This window comes from Melozone crissalis, unplaced genomic scaffold (assembly GCF_028551555.1).
Source record: "Melozone crissalis strain CALT ecotype California unplaced genomic scaffold, PUWL_Pcris_2 ptg000016l_1, whole genome shotgun sequence".
NCBI classification, from domain to species: Eukaryota; Metazoa; Chordata; class Aves; order Passeriformes; family Passerellidae; genus Melozone; species Melozone crissalis.
Window position 1 is genome coordinate 772,749 of NW_026535794.1, and position 21,559 is coordinate 794,307.

General features: G+C 53.4%; 1 protein-coding gene across 3 annotated transcripts in view; it reads left to right on the top strand.

The window, feature by feature from the left end:
- DHX30 (DExH-box helicase 30) overlaps positions 1-21,559 on the top strand; it is a 31,735-nt gene that overhangs the window by 4,612 nt on the left and 5,564 nt on the right. Inside the window, exons 1-11 of one of the 3 annotated variants that reach the window (XM_054273154.1) lie at positions 1,872-2,025; positions 8,847-8,977; positions 11,329-11,439; positions 13,402-13,757; positions 14,461-14,587; positions 15,537-15,686; positions 16,161-16,313; positions 17,052-17,873; positions 18,950-19,028; positions 19,792-19,896; positions 20,881-21,056. In XM_054273154.1, the coding sequence (XP_054129129.1) occupies positions 1,872-2,025; positions 8,847-8,977; positions 11,329-11,439; positions 13,402-13,757; positions 14,461-14,587; positions 15,537-15,686; positions 16,161-16,313; positions 17,052-17,873; positions 18,950-19,028; positions 19,792-19,896; positions 20,881-21,056 (2,364 nt within the window). Of the gene's footprint in view, positions 1-1,871; positions 2,026-2,112; positions 2,220-8,846; positions 8,978-11,328; positions 11,440-13,401; positions 13,758-14,460; positions 14,588-15,536; positions 15,687-16,160; positions 16,314-17,051; positions 17,874-18,949; positions 19,029-19,791; positions 19,897-20,880; positions 21,057-21,559 lie in introns of those variants that run through there. The other 2 variants (XM_054273155.1, XM_054273156.1) reach the window with 2 other exon arrangements.

The following is a 21,559-nucleotide window of genomic DNA, read 5'->3' on the forward strand; positions in this document are numbered from 1 at the left end:
TGAACAAATAGTAAAAATCACAGTAAAACAGTAAAATAATAGTTTGTGCAATGTGCTGTCACAAGATTAACCCAGGATTAATTCCCTTCAGTGGGATGAGTTTTCCTTTTTAGTGGTCTGGATTATTTTTGGATGAGTTTTGAATGATTTTTCCCATTTTAGTGGACCAATCCCTTAAAATTTGTAATCCAAGTGCCAGAATAACTTCATGTCTTTCAAAAAAACCTGGTTTTTTTTTTTGTCATCTGGTGCTGATTCAAGATCTGTGTTTGTGTTTACATTTGGGGGTATTTTGTTTGTTTAGTGGGTTTTTTGTTGTTGTTGTTGTTTTAAGTAAAAGAACCTACAAAGACAAATCAGCAGCTAATTTTTAGAGGTTCTAAAAAGTGAATACAGGAGAAGGCAAACTTGGTATAATAAGACTTTTTTTGAGTGTTAAACTCTTCCTAACGTTAGTTTTCTTTTTTCTTTTTCTTTGTTTGTTTTGTTTTTTCTTTTCCCCTTTTTCCTAAAGAGTTTTATTTGATAACTTTATTTGTCTTGAACCTCTTCTCATGGAGCCCAGGCTTTGTAAAACTGAACTGTGCCATTGTATTAGTCAGTATCTTTTGCCTTATTTAAGATTTTTTTAAAAATCAGAAAAGAACAAAACCAAAACAAAACCAAAACCAAAACATAAACACCTTTTGCATCATGATGCTTAACCAGCCATTCATGGTAATTTTCACTTTACACACAAAATACTCAGAAATAAAGTCTTTGACATAAAAATGAGACCCTGGTTTAAAGAAATGCAAAATTGAATGGTAATCCCAGTACAGCCAGGGCTGATACAGATTAATTGCTTAGAAAAAAAAAGAAAAATCAGATTTAAATAAATCATCCTGTAGGGTGGGAATTTCAACCAGTTCCGCAGCCTTAAGAATTTTATACCTGAATTATTATATGAAATAATTCATGTAGAACTGAGTAAAGGAGGAGTTGGAGAAGTGGGGAAGCGCTGACTTATTTCATGAAGATTCTAAGATCTTTATCAAAGATTTTCATTTTAGATTGTATAGATTTAAGATTTTATACAGTTTTGAGATTTTAAGTTCTTTAAAAGATTTAAAGCTTATAAAGATTTTAATTTTTTCAGTGTTTATCTCCAATATTAGCAAATAACGAGCTGCAGGAGCAGCTGCATTTTAGGGATATGGGAGGGGAGGACGGTGGCTCTGTGCGCTCCAGGGCCGGAATTCCCAATATTCCCCGGCCGCAATTGCCGGTGCTCCAGAGCTGGAATTCCCGATGTTCCCACAGCCGCAATTCCCGGTGCTTTTATAGATTCTACCGGGAATACCTACTTTATTCTTTATCTCCGTCTAGCCTCTGTTCTAAGGCAGCCTTCCCCAGGCATCACTTCCATGGCCGCAATTCCCGGTGCCCTCACGGCCGCAATTCCCGGTGCTCACGGCCAGAATTCCCGGTGCCACACGGCTCTGGAGCCCCGAGAATGCCGCGGGCTCCGGCCACGGCCAGGACAGCAGCTCCCTGTCCTTTCCCCCGTCCATCCGGGACAGCAGCTCCCTGTCCTTTCCCCCGTCCATCCGGGACAGCAGCTCCCTGTGCTTTCCCCCGTCCATCCGGGACAGCAGCTCCCTGTCCTTTTCCCCGTCCATCCGGGACAGCAGCTCCCTGTCCTTTCCCCCGTCCATCCGGGACAGCAGCTCCCTGTCCTTTCCCCCGTCCCTCTCCGGTCCCTCTCCGCTCCCTCTCCCCGCTCCGTTCCCGCCGGGCCGGGCTCTCCCGGGCGCTCCCGGTCCTCCCGCCCGCCAGGGGGCGCTGCCGCCGCGGCCCCGGCGCTGCCCGCGGGCAAGGGGCGGCCCAAGATGGCGGCGCTGGGGCTGCTGCTGCAGGCGGCGGGGCCGCTGCGCCTGTGCCGCGGGCCCTGCGCGGCTCCCCGCGGGCTCTGCTCGGTTCCCCGCGGGCCCGCCGAGCCCCGCCGGGACGAGGAGGACGAGGAGGAGCCCGAGGCGGCGCAGGGTGAGCGGCGGGCCCGGCCGAGCTGGGGGCCCCGCGCGGCGCTCGCGCAGCGGAAGGGAGGGGCGAGCCCGGGCCCGCGGCGGGGCGGGGGAGCCGCCACATCCCTCCCTCCCTCCATCCCTCCCTCCCTTCTTCCCGCGGCTCCGCCGGGACCGGGATGCGCGGCCACGGAGAGGAGCCGCCGAGCTGCGCAGGTACCGGGGGGCGCCGGGGGCACCGCGGAGCCGCCGCGGGGCCGCCCCCGCCGGCCTTTGTTGGCCGCTGTTGGGTTTCCCCGGTGATTCCCCTCAAGGTCGCCGAGCCGGGCCTGGGCCAGACTCCGGCCGCCTCCGGTGGCTGACGCTAGAGGAAAATCCCCGTGGAGCTCCGGCAGCGGAGCCGCCCGGCCGGGCGGGCCGTTAGGGCCGTTCCCCGCTCTCCGTGCGCGGCATCCCGCGGGTCCGCCCGGGCAGCGGGTGCCACGGGCAGCGGGAGCCACGGGCAGCAGCACCGGACAGCGGCCCCGGGCAGGAACCCCGGGCAGCTCCGCGGCACCGGGCCCGGTCCCGGCCCTGCAGCGGCCCCGGGGCTCACGGCTCTGGCCTGGAGGATGGTCCCGGTTGGATGTCAGGGCTGAGCGGCCCCGGTGGGAAGGAAGGAAGGGTGAATGCCCTCGGAGCTGTCGCTGCTGTAAAAGAAGGTTCAAAACTCGCGTTCGGTGCCGTGTTTTGAATCGCTTTTTGTTGGGTTATGGAGCGTGGAGAACACTTGGAGCTTGGAGGGATGCGAGGGGTTTTGTGCCAGAGGTTGTGACTTGAACCATTTTTCCTTACAAAAACCGCTGGTTTGGTTTCAGTTTTCTTTCGAGGGCTGCATTTTGGAAATTTGGAGTGTTACTATATTTGAATTTTTTCGTTTTCTTTTCTCGGCCCTCATGCTTCTGTGTTGGGTGTTTTTTCCCCCATGCTCCACCATTATTAAAGTTATTCGTTTCTCAGTAATTTCTGGATTCTTTGGGTCGTGGTTCTATTTGTCTTTCAGAAGCTGCTGAGTTTTATCTTGGAGTTCAGAGTGGCATGGTCTTTCAGTTGTTACATTCAAGCTGTTCAACAGAGCAAATTAACTCCCTGCTAAAGCAAGTGCTGAACCACCCCAAATTATTGTTTAATGAGCTGCTTCAGGTGTTGCCTGAGAAAAGGAATAAACCAGGATTTTTTTTCTTTCCTGTTTTGTACTTCATCCCTCATCACTTTTTTCCAATGTGTTTTCAGGCAGTCCCTGAGTACTTTTATTTTTGGTCTTCAGTTCACTCATCCTCCCAGTTTGTAGGGAGGATTGACCATGGAAGGCTCTTGATCTTGAGATGGGAGCGTGGTGATGCTGGAATCGTTTCCAATAATAGATTTGTTTTGGATGAACAAATAAAAGCCCTCAGGGCCTTGTGAACCTGCCCTACCTGTCCAGCTGCTCCTTGAACACGTGAAGATCATAAATGTCATTTGAAAAACCTCTTTCGGAGGTGGGTTCTGAGCCCTCAGCTTGTGGCCTGATGTCTCATTAGCTGTCATCATTTGGCTGCTTTGTTATTGACCTTGGATGCAAATATGGAAACCCACTCAGGCCCAGGCCAGCTTCAGAAAGTCACTGTTAGATCCGTGTTGTTATCTGAGGCTTCAGGTTTTTGGCTCACACGTTGGGTTTGGGGAGCTCATCACTTCCCCCTTGTTCTGAGGCTGACAAGGCAGGCTGCCCCTGCCCTTGGCTTTGCTCCAGGAGCCCTCCCGTGTCACTGATTAAATTTGTCCTGTAGAACTCGGCAGAATTTGGGCTGGAGCTCTGGATGGATCCCTTCCTGGAGCAGGTTCCTGAGCAGCCCCCGTGGCTCCAAGGGGGAGCTTGGCCACTGCTCCTTCTCCTCCTCCTTGCTTTTGGAGGAGCCTGCTCTGTTCCCTGAGCTCTCCTCCAGCCAGGAGCTGCCCGTGGGGTTTATTCTGTGTGTGTTGAAAGGAGCCCTGGTCAGGATGGCTGGGGATGGTTTAAAACCCCCAAATTCCCCAAAAGCCATGCTTTGGTGTACTCCAAGCTGAGCTGCCGGGTGGAACTTCTGTGTCTCCCTCCATCTCTGCAGTGGAACATGTCTGGGCTGATTCCTTGTGTAATGGATATTGTGGAGCCACAGGGCTTTTTTTTCTTCCTGGGGGATTTTTGATGTCTTGGAAACACATTCGAATTTATTGCTTGAATTTATCCTACCTTGAGGACTTTTTGTCTATGACAGTTTGTCCTTGGTGCTCATTTGTTGCTTTTCCAGGGAGTAGAATTGGAGGGAAGAGAGAAACTAGAAACTGATGGGTCTCCTGTGTCCTCCTTGAAGAGGACTTTGGGCTGTTTGGTTTGTGCTCTGGTACCTGAGTGTTGTTTCCACTCCTCAGATCTGTGGGGTTTGGAGGAGGCTGGGCCACTCCAGCTGGGTGGTTTGTTGGTTTTGGGGTCTGCTCTTTGTGGCTTTCAGTGTAGCTTGGAATTATCCGGACTTTCACAATCAAATTAAGCTAAAGCACTCACTGGCTTTGAGGAACTTTAATTAGTTAATTGGCTTCTTTGATAGCCCCACCCTGACTTGTCTGCTCTCCAAGACAGGCTTTTAATATTCCTTCTTGCTGTCAGGGCTGTGGTTTGGGTGCCATGTGTGGCTGTTTGGGGAGTGTTGGGTTGTGCTCCTTGTGCTCCCCTGACGCAGTTCCCACCCAGACATCCACCCTCGGCTGTGGCAGACCCGAGACCCTCCTTGCTGCAAATCCCTTTTGGCAGGGAAGGCAGGGGAAGGGAACGTTCTGCAGAGCCAGCCCTGCAGCTGGGGCTGTTTCAGTCAAAGCTCCAAGGGAGGGATGGCTTCCTGCAGGGTGAGAGCTCTGGAATTGGGGCAGGAACGGGCTGAAGGTGATCCTGCAGCCTTGGCACAGTCAGGGTGTGCTGCTGGATGTGGCATTGTCAGCTGGGGAGAGAACTGCACCTTGCTGGGAATTCCAGGCCTGAGCTGTCACCACCGCTGGGCTTTGTTAGTCAGAGATCCCATTTCCCCTCTAGAGCAGGTTAAATATTTAATCTTCACCGAGGAGTCACCTCAGAGTGTGAGAAACTGCCTCTGTCAGAGGTAATTGCACTTGGGGGGCATTATAAAAATGTGCTTCTTGCACCTCTTATCACAGGATTTCCCAGGTAATTGTTGTGAGAGAGGAAACAACTGGAAGCCAAATCACCAGGCTGGTGCTGGAGATCTGCTTTTTGCTTTTCTTTTTAATTAGTGAATTGAATGGTGCATTTGGGAGTTGTGTTACTGCTCCTCCCTCTGTTAGTCCCACCAACGTGGAATGGAATAGAACTGCAGAGTGCCAAAATCTTGGACACTTTTCCAGTTTTCCTGAGCAGGCCAAAGTCTGAACGTAGAGGAACTTGCTTCAGTAGATAGAAATAGCACATTTGCTGTATAATTACAGAAAATTGGCTCACAGATTTTCGTAAGGCTGAGACCATTTTCCTTCTCCCTTGGCCAATATATAGAAGGTAATTCATGGACAAATCACGTTCATAGATCAGAGTAATTCCTGCATTTCCCCTGGAGTTATCCAAGGCTACTGAAAGCGTTTCTCAAGATCCAGGTGGTTCTTCTGTGGTTTCCAAGAAGCAGTTTCAGAACTGAGTGTCACCAGTGCACGTTGTGTGCTGAGCTGTGGGCCAGGCTGCTGGGTGCTGCTGGAGGGGGTGATGGCATCAGCAATGGCTTTTTGTTCTCCCTAGCCAGTGTCCAAGGCAGTGTCAGGCCTGCAGTGGCACAGCAGAGCTCTGCTCTCTCTGAGCCTCCTGTGGCTTCCCAGTTGTTCCCTGCCAGCTGGGCCCTGCTGGGACAGCACCAGTGAGCAGCTCCCCAGAGAGCATCTCCTGCCCTGCCCGTGGGACAGAGCCTCTCCCAGCTGGGCCCTGCTGGGACAGCATCACAGCATCAGCTCCCCAGAGAGCATCTCCTGCCCTGCCCGTGGGACAGAGCCTCTCCCAGCTGGGCCCTGCTGGGACAGCATCACAGCATCAGCTCCCCAGAGAGCATCTCCTGCCCTGCCCGTGGGACAGAGCCTTTCCCAGCTGGGCCCTGCTGGGACAGCACCAGTGAGCAGCTCCCCAGAGAGCATCTCCTGCCCTGCCCGTGGGACAGAGCCTCTCCCAGCTGGGCCCTGCTGGGACAGCACCAGTGAGCAGCTCCCCAGAGAGCATCTCCTGCCCTGCCCGTGGGACAGAGCCTCTCCCAGCTGGGCCCTGCTGGGACAGCACCAGTGAGCAGCTCCCCAGAGAGCATCTCCTGCCCTGCCCGTGGGACAGAGCCTCTCCCAGCTGGGCCCTGCTGGGACAGCACCACAGTGAGCAGCTCCCCAGAGAGCATCTCCTGCCCTGCCCGTGGGACAGAGCCTCTCTGACCTCTCCTTGCCTTGAACATCTCGGGAAGCGTCCCAGGCCAGGCTGGATGGGCTTGGAGCAGCCTGGGACAGTGGAAGGTGCCCCTGCCCAGCTGTTCAATAAATGAATGAAAGATCTTCAAGGGTCTTTCCAGCACCATTGTGGGATTATCTGCAGTGCCCGTGTTTGTTCATGGCAGTAGCTCCCGAATCAGTTCCCAGCAGGCCATGGTGGCACATCTTGGTGCTGCTCAAGTGGGTGACTCTTGGCTCCTCGTTTCTCCTTGCACTTGGTGGCTCAGTTGGAAATTCTGGTTTCTGATGGTGCCAGTGATCTCTGAGCCGGCTTCTGATTCATTGCTGAAACTTGCCCTGGATTCCTGCAGGGGATTTAGAAGCTCTCTGAAAGGGAATGCTGTCCCCAGGGTGGTGTGCAGGGAGGTTACCCAAGCCCTGGCTGCCCAGGGTGGGTGTGTGGGATGAGCTGTGCTTGCTCCTGCAGAGAGGAACCATCCCTCTGGTCCCTTGTGCTGCTTTTGGTACCTGCAGAGCTGTGCTGGCTGATTCACTGGGAGCCCAGCACAAATGTGTGGGTTTCCTTTCCCTGCCTTGGCCTCCTGTGGGATTAGGGCTGCAGATTGGCTCCCTGCACATCTGGCTTAGTGGGAGTGGGGCAGCTGCCCCTCTCCACAGCTGGAGCTGTGACACCTCCCTGCTTGTGAGCTGTAGGAACGTCTGGAATTGTTATCACGTTGGGCTGATCTCGCTGGGCCCAGTGCTGGCCATGGCAGTGGTGCAGGTGAGAGCAGCTGGAGCAGCTCCGTCACTGCCAAAGCTGCTGGATTGGTCAGGGAGGAGGCTGGGACAGGAGGTGGGTGTGCTATGGCTCTGTCTGGGCCAGTGGGATTATTATTATATATTTTTGTTTGTTTTTTTTTTTAATGAGCGATTTGCTCTGACCATGAACACCCCCTCACTCCTGTACCCCGAGCAGCATTTCCCTGTGGGGGCAGGGCCAGTCCCACCTGCCTTCTGTCCTGCTGCTCCTGGGGCTGCTGTGTCTCCCAGCACTGTTGGCAAACTTCTTTCCAGGAGGTTCTCTGGGCAGTTCAGTACTAAACCACATTCCCAGGCTCTAATCCATCTCAGTCATTTCAGAAGAAGTCCTCAGGCATTTTTACATGTTCCTCTGCTGGTTGGATCTGATGTGTACCCTGTGAGACCCTGGATTTAACCCATGGCTGAGGGGGACGTTGCAAACACCCCAATTGTGCAAAGTTGTCACTGCTCAGTTGGGTTTTGATATGGAGGAGTGACAAACAGAGCTGGTGGGGAAACAGAACCTGTTCCATGCTAGTGACAGTGGCTGGACACAAGGGCAGGGATTGTCCCCTGTGCTGGCCCTGCTGAGGGACCCCCTGGAATCCTGGGGGCAGCTCTGGGCCCCTCCAGCAGGAGAGACCTGGAGGGGCTGGAGAGAGTCCAGGGAATGGAGCTGGGCAGGGGCTGGAGAATCCCTGAGGGAGCTGGCAGGGGCTGCAGAATCCCTGAGGAGCCGGGCAGGGGCTGCAGAATCCCTGAGGAGCTGGGCAGGGGCTGCAGAATCCCTGAGGAGCTGGGCAGGGGCTGCAGAATCCCTGAGGAGCTGGGCAGGGGCTGCAGAATCCCTGAGGAGCTGGGCAGGGGCTGCAGAATCCCTGAGGAGCTGGGCAGGGGCTGCAGAATCCCTGAGGAGCTGGGCAGGGGCTGCAGAATCCCTGAGGAGCCGGGCAGGGGCTGCAGAATCCCTGAGGAGCTGGAAGGGGCTGCAGAATCCCTGAGGGAGCTGGGCAGGGGCTGCAGAATCCCTGAGGGAGCTGGGCAGGGGCTGCAGAATCCCTGAGGAGCTGGGCAGGGGCTCAGCTGGAGCAAAGGAGGCTCAGGGGCCCTTGTGGCTCTGCACAGCTCCTGCCAGGAGGGCACAGCCGGGGGGATTTGGGATCTTATCCCAGGGAGCAGGGACAGGAGCAGAGGGAGCGGCCTCAGGCTGGGCCAGGGCAGCTCAGGGTGGGCACAGCAGGAATTTCCCCATGGAAAGGGGGCTCAGGAACTGGAACTGCCCAGGGAGGCTGTGGGTGCCCATCCCTGGAGGTGTCCCAGGAACACCTGGAGGTGGCACTCACTGCTCTGGGCTGGGACAAGGTGGGCATTGGGCACAGGGTGGGTTTGATGATCCTGAGGTCTCTCCCAACCTCAGGGATTTGGGAGCTCAGTGGTGCCTGGAGGTGCTGCAGGTGAGCCCTGGGCCCTCTGCCTGCCCCCCATCCTCCCCTGTGAGCCAGTGCTGGAACTCACCTATGATGGGACTGCACAGCAATTGGGAGACATTTCATTCCTCTTCTTTTTTTTTTGTTCCAGATTCCAGAGATTTACTAAAGGAATTTCCACAGCCTAAAAACTTGCTCAACAGCGTGATTGGCCGAGCCCTGGGCATTTCCCATGCCAGGGACAAGCTGGTGTACATCCACACCAACGGGCCAAGGAAAAAGGTAATCCTTGCTGCTGGGAGGGGAGCCATGGAACTGCTAATCCTGGATGTAGCTTCCCAGAGAAAATCATAGGAGAGTTTTAATTCCACTTAAAAGTTTGTGATAATCTTTCAAACAAGAAATATTCTCAATTCTTCCTATTTTTCCTGATCTTCATGTGCCTTAAAGGTGTATAAGTGCAGGTGCTGTTCCTCTTTTTGTGTGGATATTTTAAAGTGACTTGCAGTATCTGGCCTTTCTCAGCAGAAGGACACATAGTCTGTGCTTAAAGGTGTCCCTCTACCTTAGAAAATTAAGATTTAAAAGCTGTATTTCAGCCCTTAGGACCCCTAGATTTGATTGTAAATTCCAGTAGAACAAATTCTGAAGCCTAAAGTGTCCAATTGTGAGCAGAAAAGAGGAATTTCTTTGCAATGGAGGGAGACTTTTAATAGTACTTAGGAGCAGAATGAAATGCAGCCTCTTTGTTTGTTAAATGAAGCAGAGGAATTCCAAGCAAACAGTTTGCCAGGTAGTTTGAGCTGTCACTGGGATGCCCAAGGCCCAAACCTGGGTCTGGGCTGTGAACTGAGCAGGGATTCTTACCTAATGGTGCTCCCTGGTCAAGGCTGTGCCTCCTCCTGTCACAGCAGCTCATTCCAGAGCTGAAAGCCCTTTCCAGCTGAAGTTTAACTGTAACCTACATTCCAGGAAAAGACTCACTTCTGATGGCTTAACATTTTCCAATAACGTTCTGTCTAAAATTTCCCAGACAGTTTTTATTGCCACATCCTTTTTAAGCATCCCTGGATTTTAGGGGATACATTAATAATGTTACTGCAGAATTCTTCATTATTTCTGTTTGTTTTTCTTGCTCTTTCTCAAGCACTAGTGCAGTTTCCCAACTTTAAATTTTGGAATACTATAGCCAGTGCCTCATCCCTAAAATTTGGAGTACCCCAGGCAGTGCCTCATCACTTTAGTTTGTGTAATTGGTTCCCATTCTTGCCAGCACTTAAATAGATTAATGTGGAGAGTAACTTCACATTAAAACAAAAAACTAAACCAGGAAAATGATAAAGGAAATAAAGGAGCCTTGGGAAAAAATGAGGGTTGGCTCACAAAGAAAAAGCAACCCAGCAAATGCAGACAGAAGGACAGGTGAGAGCCTGGAGAGCTCTTGTTGGATGTGAACAGGGGATTGTGAGCACTTGGCCTTCCTGAGACACCTTTTTTCCCAGCAGGTCTGTGCTATCCAGGCTGTGCCTGAGGCCAAACCCATAGCAATTCCCTCTGTGAGCCAGGTTCAGGGGCAGGAGGGCAGCCAGCCAGGTGCTGGGGAGTCAGGAGCCCTGGGGGATCCACTGCTGCCTTTCATCTGTGCTGCACAAGCAGGAGAGAGTTCCCTGGGCATTTCCCTCTTGGAGCCTCGTGGCATCTGCAGGGCTGGGAGCTGAGCGAGCTCTTGATTTGGAGCAGTGCTTTGAGGAGGGCACAGTTCAGCTCTCAGCATTCTCTGCCTCTGCAGGTTTTTTGTGCTCCCTTGCAGGAGCTGTGGTTCTGCCAGGGTTGGGTGGAGCTGGGTGCTCCTGTGAGTGCTGGGGTGCCTGGGGGCTGGGGCGCTCCTGTGCTGCTTCCATCACAGGGAGGAGGCAGCTGGGAAGGGGTTGGAGAGGGGATCTGCTCCAGGGCGGGCTCTGGCTGCTGCAGTGAGCAGAGGGACACTGGGATGGAATTGTTCTGTAATGTGGGAAGGGGTTGGAGAGGGGATCTGCTCCAGGGTGGGCTCTGGCTGCTGCAGTGAGCAGAGGGACACTGGGATGGAATCGTTCTGTAATGTGCTCCTGGTGTTTGTCCCTGGGAGCTGACACCCTGTGACACCACAGCCCGTGCTGGACCTCAGCCCTGCAGCTCCTGTGGGGCTGTGGCACCCCTGTGCCCTGCTCAGCCTTTTCCTGCAGAGCTCCTGCAGTGGAGCTTCCCCTGAAGGCACCAAGGCAGCGCTTTGTTCAGTGCTCTTCTGCATTTCTTTTCTTTGCCTGGGGTGCAGAGGTAGTTGGTTCCCCTGAAGGGACCAAGGCAGTGCTTTGTTCAGTTTTTTTCTGCATTTCTCTCCTTTGCCTGGGGTGCAGAGATGGTTGGTTCCCCTGAAGGGACCAAGGCAGTGCTTTGTTCAGTTTTTTTCTGCATTTCTCTCCTTTGCCTGGGGTGCAGAGATGGTTGGTTCCCCTGAAGGGACCAAGGCAGTGCTTTGTTCAGTTTTTTTCTGCATTTCTCTTCTTTGCCTGGGGTGCAGACATGGGTGGAGTGGGTGTGCTCTGCTGGAGGGGAGAGCTTGCCCAGCTCACCCTGTGGCTGTCCTTGCCTTTCAGAAAGTCACTCTCCATATAAAGTGGCCCAAGAATGTGGAAGTGGAGGGCTATGGGACCAAGAAGATCGACGCGGAGCGGCAGGCGGCGGCTGCAGCGTGCCAGCTCTTCAAGGTGAGCCCTGCTGCTGCTGCTGCCCTGCTGGCCAGGCTCACCCTGCACTGTGCACCCAGCCTGGCCTGCTGCTGGGAGCTTTCTCCTTGCCTGGGCACTCCCTTAGTGGGCCCCTCTGGTAGTCAGGGGTAGAGGGTCAAGACCTGAGTCTGAATCCATTTGAGCTTAAAATCCCACTTGCTGCAGATAATCCTGGTCCTTGTTCCTTTTGTCCTGGACCTTAATCAGCTCCTTAGCCTCTACAGCGAGCAGTTTCTCTCAGGTGGGTTTGCTGGTCACTAACTCCCACTTCTGCCCAGTGCACCTGGGTGTGTTTGCAGTTGTAGGACCTTCAGAACCTCCAAAGGCTCTTTCCTCTTCATCAAAGCCAGTGGGGCAATTACATGTAGTAATTTACTATTACTCTACAGTTATGCTTTGTTTGGCACTTATTTATGGCTGGAAATGGGTGTGTGCAGCCAGTATCAAACAGACACAGTAAAGCTATAAAGGTCACTCTTGAAGGTGTTTTATAGCTGAGAAAAAGATGCAGTTTTATCTCCAGCTCTGCCCCTGGTGGTTCTGTGTTACCTTGAGTGAGTCTGACTGATTTTGGAGTTTCCTGTTAATCTATTCAGTGGGAACAGGGATATCTCTGTGCTCAGGAGAGGATGCTGTGGATGCTCTGGCAGTGAGACAGCTTTTGATTTGCTTGTGGATCAGAATGCTCTTTAAGGAAATAGCCAGCCTTCAGAAATTCAGGAGGGCAGTGTGAAAACTCAGCTTCTTCAGCTGCTGAAGCTGATCCTCTAATTCTGTGATCAGCAAAACTTGTCTCACTCACTGACTTCATTCCACCTCACTCAGTCAGCATTCACTGGGAATATATTCTGGTTTTATCCTCTCTAGTCCAGTTTCCTGCTTTCTTTGAGACCCTGGAAGTTTTCAAAGGAAGGAAGATACCCTACTGATACATTTTCCCTGAATTTTGGAAATGGCTGAAGTGTATTTTAAAACTTAAACCAAAACCCAACTATCTGATACCTGAGATTGAATATGCAAAGCTTTCTTTGCCAGCTAAACTGGAACCTGGCTGAAGACCCTTGTGATGAGAGGCCTTGTGTGATCACAGCTATAGAAAGAGCTACAAATGCTGCCTTAAAAAGCCATCAGTTCAAGAAAATTATTAGTGTCCAATTAGTGCAGAGAGTGAATAGAGAGGCTTTGACTAGAGCAGTGAGCCAGGTGAAATTTGATGTCTTAGGCACTCCCACAGCACAAAATAATGCAGCTTTTTCTAATTTCTAATTCAAGGCCATTAAGGCCATTAAATGGCCTACAACTTAAATTTATTTATTTATTAAATTTATTAAATTTATTAAAATTAAAGCTAGAACTTCTTGCAGCAGTCTGGTAATTTTGAAATGGTGTGTGCTGCACTCTTGGTATGTCTGGAGCTTCCTGCAAGGTTCAGTTTGAATGGTGATGGTAGGAAAGTTTTTCATTACTGCAGGTTTGCTCCAGAACCTGACAGGTTAGGGACATTTTCCTGCTGCTTGCACAAATAACTGTTCCTGGGAAATGGAAGGGGATGAACCATTCCCTGAATTCTCACCCTGTATTATCCCAGATTATGCTAGTTCAGACTAGCCTTCCCAAAAAGATGCATTTCCTGCTTTGAGAGTGCTTTCAAAACTCGAGGGTGCTAAATACAGCCAAGAGTTTGGTGGGCCAGGGTTTACTGGGGTTTTACATTCTAAGGAGCTGTGTGGGGCAGAGAGCCATACCCTGGGAAGGGAGGGAGGGAGGGCAGGGAGCAGATTCCCCTTGGGACAGGGCAGTGCTGGGAAAAGCTCAGATCTCCCGCAGGTGCCTTTCCTCACTCTGTCTGTGCTGGGGGAAGGATGGGGAAGGACGGGGCCGCTCCTGCCCCGTCCCCAGCAGGGTTGGGCTGGTTCCCAGAGCTGCCCTGTCTCCCTGCAGGGCTGGGGCTTGCTGGGCCCTCGGAACGAGCTCTTTGACGCCGCCAAGTACCGGCTGCTGGCCGAGCAGCTGGGCTGTCCCGACGAGCGCTGGTGCTCCGAGGGCAAGTGGCGCTCCAAGTCCGGGCCCTCCCTGGCCGACCTGTCCACCTGCTGGCGCCGCATGGAGCCCGACGACGCCATCCAGCCCATGGAGCAGGGCAGGATGCCCAAAGCCATGAGGAGGGAGGAGCTGGAGGAAGGGGAGCTGGAGGAGGGGGAGCTGGAGGAAGGGGAGCTGGAGGAGGAGGCCATCGATGTCTCGGACTACCTGCCCATGGCGCACCAGGACGCCCGCACCCCCGGCAGGGACGCCAGGTGGGTCTGAATGGGAGTGCTGAGCCAGGGCAGGGGAAGGGAGGGTTATCCTGTGGCTGGGGAGGGCTGGAGGTGGGCCAAAGGAATAGTGGGGCAGCCTGGTCTGGTACCTGGCGGCCATCCAGGGAATGCACAGACTTGTTCCCTGCAGCTCTGCCCTCTGGAGACGCTGCTGCCAGTCTTGTTACCTGCCTGATTCTTCTGTGCCTCAAGGCATTTCCATCCCCAGAAGTGGTGCATGTGCACTTACACCAGGTTTTGACCACTCTGTTTTTGAGGGCAATGTTAAATCTGCTCCCTTCCATCCCCATAGCTGCCTGCTTGACTTTATGAGCACAGATCTTGGATTTTTAATAGGCAGCAGGAGCAAGATCTGTAAGAGATAAGGGTGATGGTGGTTATTTCTGTGATGTGATTTTTAAATTCAGAATTATTTATTAATTAAACTTGTTTCAATCTGTTGATGCCGTCTGGTTTTTAGCCTTGGTGTAAAGGTTTGATCTCTCTGCAGTAGGTGACTTTGCTGGGCTGGGTGGTTTTGACTGACAGATTTTAGTACCAAGGGACAGCAGGACTCTGCCCATGACCAGAATTACCTGGGCTTTAACAGAGTAGTTTCAGAGCTCAGTAGCACTCCAGGTGTGAGGCAGGTCTGAGCACAGGTGGGCATTTGCACATCCAGCTCTTCTCTTGTCCCGTGCAGCCGAGGAGGGAGTTCCATTGAAATGACAGACGACAACACTGCCATCCGTGCCCTGACACAGTTCCCACTTCCCAAAAACCTCCTGGCCCAAGTGATTCAGATTGCAACCTCTTCCTCCACAGTCAAGGTAAGGTGCTGTCTGACCCCTGCCAGGGAGGAAGCTCAGGGGCTCTAACTGGAATCACTTTGGGTGCTTGCTTTGGGCAACAGAGCTGGGGAGAGGGGAAAGTTAAAACTAGGCCTAAAGAAATCAGTGTGAACAGCAAAGGAAAGACTTTGTGGTGAGAGCTGAGGGAATGTCTTAACAGAACCATGAGGAATGTTACTCCTGAGGCCAGGGCAGTGGAGGAGCTGCTTTCTAAGGTTTCCCTTCCCCATATACCTGCAACAAGCACAAGTTTGTGTTGCTGGGAGCGATGTGTAACTTCTGTGCTGATAGAATCTTTCCACAGCTCCGTTCTTGCCCGTATCCGGTGATCCTCCTTCCCAGGATGTGTCACCCACCTCCCAGAGCTCGTGTGCTCAGCAGAGAGGAGCTGAGCTCCACCCTGAGGCTCTCAGGATGTTTCCCACAGTTGTCTGCTCTGACTTTGGCTTAGACAATGCCTTGTGAGTTCAGTGCAGTAACCTTCTTCTAGTGCTCCATTAAAAAAAATCCAACAAGTCCAGCAAAAAAACCCACGGTGAAAGGTCAGAGGGGCCACATGAGGATGGCTGAGGTCACTGGGTTGGTCCAGCTGGAGCAGAGCAGACTGAGGGCAGAGCTCAGCAGGGCTGCAGCTCCTCCTGAGGGACAGCTCCAATCTCTGCTCCCTGTGACAGCGACAGGATCCAGGAACAGCTGGAGCTGGGCCAGGGCAGGTTTAGGTGGGAGATATGGAAAGGTTCTTTCTCCAGAGGGCACTGGGCACTGCCCAGGCTCCCCAGGGAACGGGCACAGCCCCAAGGCTGCCAGGGCTCCAGGAGCGTTTGGACACCGCTCGCAGGCACAGAGGGCGTTGTTGGGGTGTCTGTGCAGGGCCAGGGCAGGGCTGGCTGGCCCCTGCTGCCCCACAGAGCCCCTGTTGTCCCTGCAGGAGTACATGCAGTTCCGCACGGTGGGCACCAAGACCAAGATCTGCAAGCTGACGCTGCGCTGGCCCTGCCCCATGACCTTCGCTGCCAAGGGCCGGCGCAAGGTGGAGGCCGAGAACAAGGCAGCAGCTCTGGCCTGCCAGAAGCTGAAGGTGAGTGCCCCTGGCTGCTGCATCCCCTGGGATGTGCCTCTGGACACAGGCTCCTTCTGCCTCACTCGCTGCCTTTGAGCCTGCCAGGGGATGCTGGAAACGTCCTGTGCTTTGGCTTGTTAGTGAGCTAATGCTTAATAAACATCTGCTTCCAAACCTTGGGATCCACAGCATGCCAGAATCACAGCAAGGGACTCAACAAGAGGGTTTTGCAGTCATGGCTGCTGTTCCTCTGATGGGTCTGTTTGAGACCTTGCAGGTGTAGTATCAGGACAGGTGGTTGGTTCTGGTGTGTCTGGTCCTCCAGAGCTGGGGTCATGTCTGGCTTCTTGCTGTGGCAAGAAAAGCAGGAATTGGTGGGTTTAGGATGGTAGGGAGTTGTCCTATCCAAACATGGGATCCAAGTGCTCTGTATCCCAGCCCTGGGTGTGAGCAGCCTCAGACCTGATGGTGTTGTTTGCCTGTTCTCTGCAGAGCCTTGGCCTGGTGGACAAGAACAACAACCCCCTGAGCCATGCCATGTACAACATGACTTCCCTGAGGGAGCTGGGGGAGAACCAGAGGAAGCCCTGCCACATCAAAGTCCCTGAGGCCACCCTGCGCAAGATCGAGAACTACCTGAACCACGTAAGGCTCAGCCCCTGAGGATCCCCTGGGCCTGATCCCTTCTCACTTTGGGAATTGGATGTGTCTGACAGCTTCCTGTCAGAATGTTGGAATTCATGGTTAGATTGTTGCCACAAAACCTGATCACTCTCTGCTGCCCTTTGGGGAAGGAACTCTTCCTGGGCAGTGGCCTTCCCTTTTGGAAGACTGGGATTCTTAAGGTTGAATCCAAAAGATGTGATTGATTGAAAGTTCAGCAGCTTTCATCCCATGAACATCTGGGCCAACGCTTTGATTTGTGTTCTAGGCAATTCCTGACCTCTTGCTCCTTGTAGTTCTTCCTGTGGGATGTCGACTTCAGTTTTTTCTTTTGCCAAGACGGAATGTTTCCGGCTTAGCCAAAAGCTTGTGTTTTGCATAAGTTATGTGTCTGGGTGGTGGTGTAACTTGATAGTTTCCAAAAGTTCTCTTTGAAGGGCTGTTGCATTGCATTGCTGAAGTTACTGCTCTGTGCCTGTCAGTTCAGGCAGCAGCACTAATACCCCTCCTAAAATAGGGAATGCAGCAAGGAGCAGCCCAAATTAGTTCTCACTTTAAATAACCTCAGTTCAGAACAACACTGAGTTACCTAAGATCTGGGGAGACCTTGGCCGAGCCTTGGCCAAGCCAGACTGGCTGAGTCTGTCCCAGGCACTTTTCCTTTCTGTCCTTCTCAGGACCAGCACTAACCTTGCTGTCCTTGCCTGCTTCCTCCCCCAGTACCCCGTGGACATCAGGGAGTCCAGGCCCCGCATTGCCGATGACATGATGAACCTGACCAAGGAGTCCGGCGCCATCAGCGACGCCATCACGGGGAAGACCTACATCCCCATGCTGGAAGCAGAGGAAGTGCGCCTTAGCCAGAACCTGCTGGCCCTCTGGAAGAGGAGAGGAGCCTCCTGGCAGGAGAGCCACCCGCTGCCAGTGGACCCCCACAAGGACACCATCCTGTCGGCCATCGAGCAGAACCCCGTGGTGGTGATCGCGGGGGACACGGGCTGCGGGAAGACCACGCGGATCCCGCAGCTGCTGCTGGAGCACTACATCCTGGAGGGCCGCGGCGCGCGCTGCAACGTGGTCATCACGCAGCCGCGCCGCATCAGCGCCATCTCGGTGGCGCAGCGCGTGGCGCAGGAGCTGGGGCCCAACATGAGGAAGAACGTGGGCTACCAGGTGCGGCTGGAGAGCAAGCCCCCTGCCCGGGGAGGCGCCCTGCTCTTCTGCACCGTGGGCATCCTGCTCAGGAAGCTGCAGGGCAACCCCAGCCTGGAGGGCGTCAGCCACGTGGTGGTGGACGAGGTGCACGAGCGGGACGTGAACACGGATTTCCTGCTCATCCTGCTCAAAGGCATCCAGAAGCTGAACCCCGACCTGCGCCTGGTGCTCATGAGCGCCACGGGCGACAACCAGCGCTTCTCGCACTACTTTGGGGACTGCCCCGTGGTCAAGGTGCCGGGCTTCATGTACCCGGTGAAGGAATACTACCTGGAGGAGATCCTGGCCAAGCTGGGCCGGCACCGGCACCGGCACTACGAGATCAAGGTGGGTTTGCAGCCAGGGGGGCTGTCCCCATGCAGGGGGCACTGGCTTCTGGCCTGTCAGCAGGGGGACAGTCCGGGCCTGGGACTGCTCCTGCTTCCCTGTGGCTGTTGGACGTTTGCTTCGCTTTAACTCCATGCCAGTCCTCCTGAGGTGAAGTCAGCTTAGTAGAACCCCAGAGTATTTTGATTAAATTATGCATAAAGATGACTTTGCATTGGGGTCAAGTTGCTTTTGTCTCCCTTTAATGGGAAGTTTGATGTTTGAGTAGGCTGAGAGCTCATTGCTGTGTGTACACAGCCATAGAGTTGAATGTTTGCACACCCTAGGCAAGCCTGGCCCAGGACTGGGATGGTTGTGGCTTCCAGCACTGTTACCTCAGTGCTCACGGTCCTGCATGACTGAATCCCTGATTGCTGCTTTCTGCAGCTGCTCTGGCCCTCTGGAAAATGCCCTCCAGACGTGTGCAGTGCTCAGGGTAATCCTACACCAGTGATGGGTCATGGAGTCACACAGTCAGAGGTTGGCCAGCGTCTCCAGACGTTTTCTGGTCCAACCAGCTGGTCTGGAGTTTGTCAGCTCATTTTTCCAGCCTGGAGAGATCCTTCCCTGTGGCTGAGCAAGTGTCTGGAGTATCAGCCACTTCTCCAGGTCCTGGATCATCAGCAAACTTGCTTGGGGTATCCCATTGCCCCCAGGGCATTCTTCCTGTTTCTGTTGTGGCAGGGATTTTATCTGAGCTTTAATAGTCTGTTCCAAATTCCTGAAAGCTACAGAAGCTGCCGCTCAGAGCCTGATGCATTTGAACTCCCAGGTGCATGTGGCAGTTTTGTCCACAAAAATCTCGTGGCAGTTCTGTTACTTGTGAGTGCTGTTCAGCAGAGATGCACAGATCTGGACATTGGGAAGGGACTGTGCATTCTCTCTGCGCAGCAGGGAAACTGGCAGCCCTTGTGACCAGAGCAGGCTCCAGGTCCTGGGCAGGCTGTCCAAGGGAGGCGTTTGCTGCCTGCAGAGGGTGCTTTGAGTGCCCCTGTGCTGTGCTGACACCCCCTGAGCCCCTGTCCTGTCCTTCCCAGCAATCTGACGATGAGTGTGTCCTGGACCTTGACCTGATCACTGACCTCGTGCTGCAGATCGATGCCCACGGAGAGCCAGGTGGGTCCTGCCTCGCCCTGAGCTCTTCCTCTGCTGGGGGGAAGGAAAGGGAGCCCCTCCAGAGCCTTTGCAGAGACACCACAATGTGAGTCTTTAGCTAAGACAGGATTATAGGAAATCAGGGCAACCCCGACAAATGGAGTAATGACGAGGAGGACTTTATTGATATCAGAAGGTTAATTAATTACTTTATTATGTTATATTATTTTATACTATATTGTCTCTTGACCAGCAGTCTGGACACGCACTTGGCCCTGGTAGACCAAGGAAATAAAACACTATCACTTTGGGTAAACAGTCTCTATATTGCATTCTACTTTGGCACAACACAGGTGCAGTAAATGAGATAAGAATTGTTTTCTCTTTCTCTGAAGTTCCTTGCTGTATTCCTAGAAAATATCCTTAAGACGTTGTGCCTTGCTTTTCTCTGTAAAGAGAAATGTAGCTACACAGGGTTGGACTCCTCAGTGTCCTGGGCAGCTGTTCCAAGCTGTGCTCCAGCACTGGGAGCCTTGTGCTGCATAATTACCTTTTCTGTTGGAGCCCCATCCCTGTCAAATACCCTTGCCTGGACATGATGTGTTTGGGAACAAAGCAGGACTCTCAGGTGACTTGAAGAGATTTAAGTGTTTCAAAGCTCATGGTATTCACTGTCAAACTCCAGGTAGCCTGGTAGCTTTCTGCCCCAGGAATTGTGTGTCTCCAGCTGGGGAAGAGCACTTGGCTTTAGAGGCTGTGAGTTCTTAGCTGCTGTGTGTTGCAGGTGGGATCCTGTGCTTCCTCCCTGGCTGGCAGGAGATCAAAGGGGTGCAGCAGCGGCTGCTGGAGATGCTGGGCTCGCAGAACAGCCGCTACCTCGTCTTGCCAGGTGAGAGGGCAGGGCCAGCCCCTTCTTCCCAGGATTCGGGACAATCTGGGGCATTGGCTTCATGTGCCCCTGCAGCTTTGCTCTGCTGCAGAGCTGGTGAGCTTTGATGTCCCAGCTGTGTGATGGTGTGTGGTAAGTGTGAGTAACTCCTCCTAGCAGAGGCTGAGTAACTCCTGCGTATGATCAAAGAGAGTGGCTTCCCATTTGCCTCCAGCAATTTGGAATTAGGCAAGGGGAAAGCAGCTCAGTTCTGCACTGCTGTAGCTGCACGCTGAGCCTGCCCAGGAAAGATCTCAGGACCTGTTCCGTGGGATGCAGGTGGACTCTGGAGCTGAGCTTTGATCAGTGAATTTAACATTCCTTGCCCCAGGAGGAAATTTACAACAAAAGCCAGCTTTGCTCTGCATAGTTCTTAAGGGTTTTGGCATTTTTTGTTTGGTTTTGGGCAGCTCTGCCTATTCAGTGTCAAACCAGGCCCGGCAGGAGCAGAGCTTGGAGCAGCTGGGCTGTTGATGAGTGCAGGTGTAGTTTGGTGGAAGGTGCCTGCTCTCCTCTGCCCTGCCGTGCTCTGCCAGGAATTCCTGTGTGGTGCTGAGCTGTGGCAGGGAAAGCTGGGATACAGGACAGCCATGGGCCCTCCATGAGAACCCCTTCTGACAGAGAGAATCCCTGCCCCGAGGGACTTTGAGGAGGGGCAGCTGCAGAACTGGACTGCGGGAGGGAGTGGGATTTCTGCCAGGGATATTCCTGGGGTGCCACCAGGCTCTGGGACAGGAGGTGGGCAGAGCTGCTGCTGCTGCTGAGCACAGGTTGAAGCTACTGAAGTGAGGCCTTCCCAAATGACTTGTGGGAGCTTTTTCCTGGGGTCTAGCTGGCAGGAAGCTGCTGGCTGTGCCCACTGGCACCTGGTGTCCCCATTTCTGAGATGTGGCGGTACAAGGAAAAGCTCAGCTGGGTGGGTCTGACTATGGTTTGGTTTCCCAGTGCACTCCAACATCCCCATGATGGACCAGCAGAACATCTTCCAGAGGCCTCCCCCGGGTGTCAGGAAGATCGTCCTGGCCACCAACATTGCGGAGACCTCCATCACCATCAACGACATCGTGCACGTGGTGGACAGCGGCACGCACAAGGAGGAGCGCTACGACCTCAAGACCAAGGTACTGCTGCCGTGCTGCCTCTGACCCCCCTGGGACACTCTGGAGCACAGGGCTGTGGTCAGAGCAGTATCTGGGGTGCCAGTAATGGCATGATGGAGCTGTGTCCCATTTGGCCCCTGGGGCACGGGCGTTGTGTTGTTTATGGAGAGTGACTCCTCGTCAGCATTTGCTGTGTCCAAGCTCTGGGCGAGGCTCCCCATCAAATTCTGAGGTTTTTCCAACAAATTTAAGGCAAATCCTACCTCCTTCTGAACTCTGTTTTACTATAGAGCACCGTAGGTTCTCTGTTTTGCTTTCAGCTTTTTTCTATGATTTCATCAAAAACCTCTTGCTGGCCCTCGCAGGGCAGCCCTGACTTGTTAGATCGTGCTCCTGTTGGCAGCTCTCCTGGCCCAATCCCTGTTCCTCAGCTTTCCGAGGGGGATCTGCTGCCCCCTGGCCTGTTCCTGGCAGTGCTGGGCCCTGAGCCTGGGAAGGCTCTTGTTGTACACCTTTGCAACAAA